Raw genomic sequence first — 2,277 nt, 5'->3', positions numbered from 1 at the left:
GAAACCCAAACAGAAGAGGGACGCGGTCGTGGCATCGGGAGGAGTTACAGCTGAGACGGAGCATCGTACTGAGCGCGTTTCTCTGCATCCTCGTGGTGATGCTCGCCCGGGTGGGATTGACCACGAGTCTCGACGTGGGCACAGACGGCAGGAGGCTGTGGCTGGAGATCTGGTGCCCTCTAGTGGGCACGGGCAGGATGAGCCCCGACGGGAGCGCCCAGCACTGCGAGGTTTTCTCCCCGACGTGAGCGAGAGAGGCAAAAGGCAATGTCAGCGCTCCAGGCTGGGGATAGAGTGGTTGGAGAGCAGCCAGGGAGAAAGGGACCTGGGAGTTTGGAGAGATAGGAAGGTGAACGTGAGCCAGCAGTGTGCTCAGGTGGGCAAGAAGGCAAATGGCATTCTGGGCTGGATTGGGAACAGAGTGGTCAACAGGACCAGGGAGGTCATTCTGCCCCTGGACTCGGTGCTGGTGAGGCCACACCTTGAGTACTGTGCTCAGTTCTGGGCCCCTCAGTTCAGGAAGGATATTGAGGTGCTGGAGCAGGTCCAGAGAAGAGCAACGAGGCTGGTGAAGGGACTGGAGCACGAGTGCTATAAGGAGAGGCTGAGGGGATAAGTTGGGATTATTTAGCCTGGAGAAGAGGAGGCTCAGGGGAGACCTTATCATCCTCTACAACTCCCTGACAGGAGGTTGGAGTCAGGTGGGGGTTGGTCTCTTCTCCCAGGCAACCAGCAGCAGGACAAGAGGGCACAGACTCAAGCCAAGGTCTGCCAGGGGAGGTTTAAGTTGGATATTAGGAAGATATTTTTTCAGATAGAGTGCTCAGGCATTGGAATGTGCTACCCAGGGAGGTGGTGGATTCACCATCCCTGGAGGTTTTCAAGCTGAGACTGGATGTGGCACTTAGTGCCATGGTCTGGTAACCACAGTAGGGTTGGAGTTGATGATCTTTGAGGTCTCTTCCAACCTGGTTGATTCTATGATTCTACCTCTGCCCGCAGCAGTGGGGCATCTGTGTTTCGCCACCAAACCTTATGCACATCACACTAAGCTCACCTGACATAGCTCACCTGGCATAGCTTACCTTCCCATTTAATGCTGCAATTCACAACTAATTATCTGTCTCTCTTTGGTTTTTTAGATGCTACAACTGTGGTGGGCTCGACCACCACGCTAAAGAATGTAGTCTACCTCCGCAGCCAAAGAAGTGCCATTACTGTCAGAGCATCATGCACATGGTGGCTAACTGCCCCCATAAAACTGTCTCGCAGCAGCCCACCAGTTCTCAGGGAAGACACGAAGCTGAGCCGCAGCCTTCCACTTCTGCTTTCCTGAGAGAAGGGGGAGGAACGCACGGCTACTCGTCTCCATTGTACTCTCAGGAAGGCAGGTCGGAGATCTCGGAGCGCTCGGGCAGGTCACCACAGGAAGCTTCGTCGAGTAAGTTGTCTGTGTCGCCTGAAGAACCGAACAGAAAGGGGCCTTCTGTTCAGAAAAGGAAAAAAACTTAATGCATTTGTCATAATGTTCCATTTTCTTTATCCTCTTGGGATGTCTACCTCATGCAAGTACAGGGGAAATAATTTCATTATCAGTAGCTGACCTGGAATTTTAACTACTGTTGAGGAACTGTGAATATTTTTTTTCTTTAATAGACAAATCACTCCAAGCAAAATACATTTGAGCAGGGTGCATTACTTTTTACCTTCTGTATGTGTGTGTGAGTGTGTGCGTGTGTGTGTGTGTACGTACATATCTATAAATATATATTTTTCCATCTGACCACTCTCCAGCTCCCACAAGACATTACTGTGAAGCAATAGGCACAGTATCCACAAATGTTCCTGAACTCATTCCTAGAACCTGTTTCCAAACATGTTCAAAAAACCGAACAAAACTCACTTAGAAGCAAACCAAACCTGATAAACCACACACAGAACTGAGATCAAAACTGTTACTTCTCTTGTGAACCAAAGGATACTTTCATATTTTAAAGCTGCCATATGGTACTAAAGATACTAAGACATCCCCCCATACCATCAATTAGAGTTACTTTCTTTTTCCATCTCCACAAAGTATCAAAACCCCTCCCCTCCCCATGCTGGTGCTGAGCAGTGTCATGACTCAGCACAGCTCTCATTGCCACCACCCTTTGTTGGTGAGGAGTTTAAAGCTCCAGAAAAGACAATGAATGTGTAGTTTCTGTGCTGGTTTCTCAAAACATTTTGTTAAATTAATATGGTTGTATTTGTAATTTAGATGTCTGTTGTGTAGGG

The 2,277-nt window shown here is 49.0% G+C and overlaps 1 protein-coding gene across 1 annotated transcript in view; it reads left to right on the top strand.

Moving 5' to 3' along the window:
- The window catches only part of LIN28B (lin-28 homolog B (C. elegans)), a gene marked incomplete at its 5' end in the record, with an annotated part of 82,651 nt that extends 80,749 nt beyond the window's left edge, over window positions 1-1,902 (top strand). Inside the window, one exon of the mRNA XM_009069346.1 lies at window positions 1,143-1,902. Within this exon, the coding sequence (XP_009067594.1) occupies window positions 1,143-1,512 (370 nt within the window). The remainder of the gene's footprint in view (window positions 1-1,142) is intronic.
- Window positions 1,903-2,277: the final 375 nt, after the last annotated feature.

Source organism: Acanthisitta chloris, unplaced genomic scaffold, assembly GCF_000695815.1.
Source record: "Acanthisitta chloris isolate BGI_N310 unplaced genomic scaffold, ASM69581v1 scaffold26422, whole genome shotgun sequence".
In the NCBI taxonomy this organism is placed as follows: Eukaryota; Metazoa; Chordata; class Aves; order Passeriformes; family Acanthisittidae; genus Acanthisitta; species Acanthisitta chloris.
Note: the sequence above shows the minus strand (reverse complement) of the source record. Positions and strands in the feature narration are given on the sequence as shown.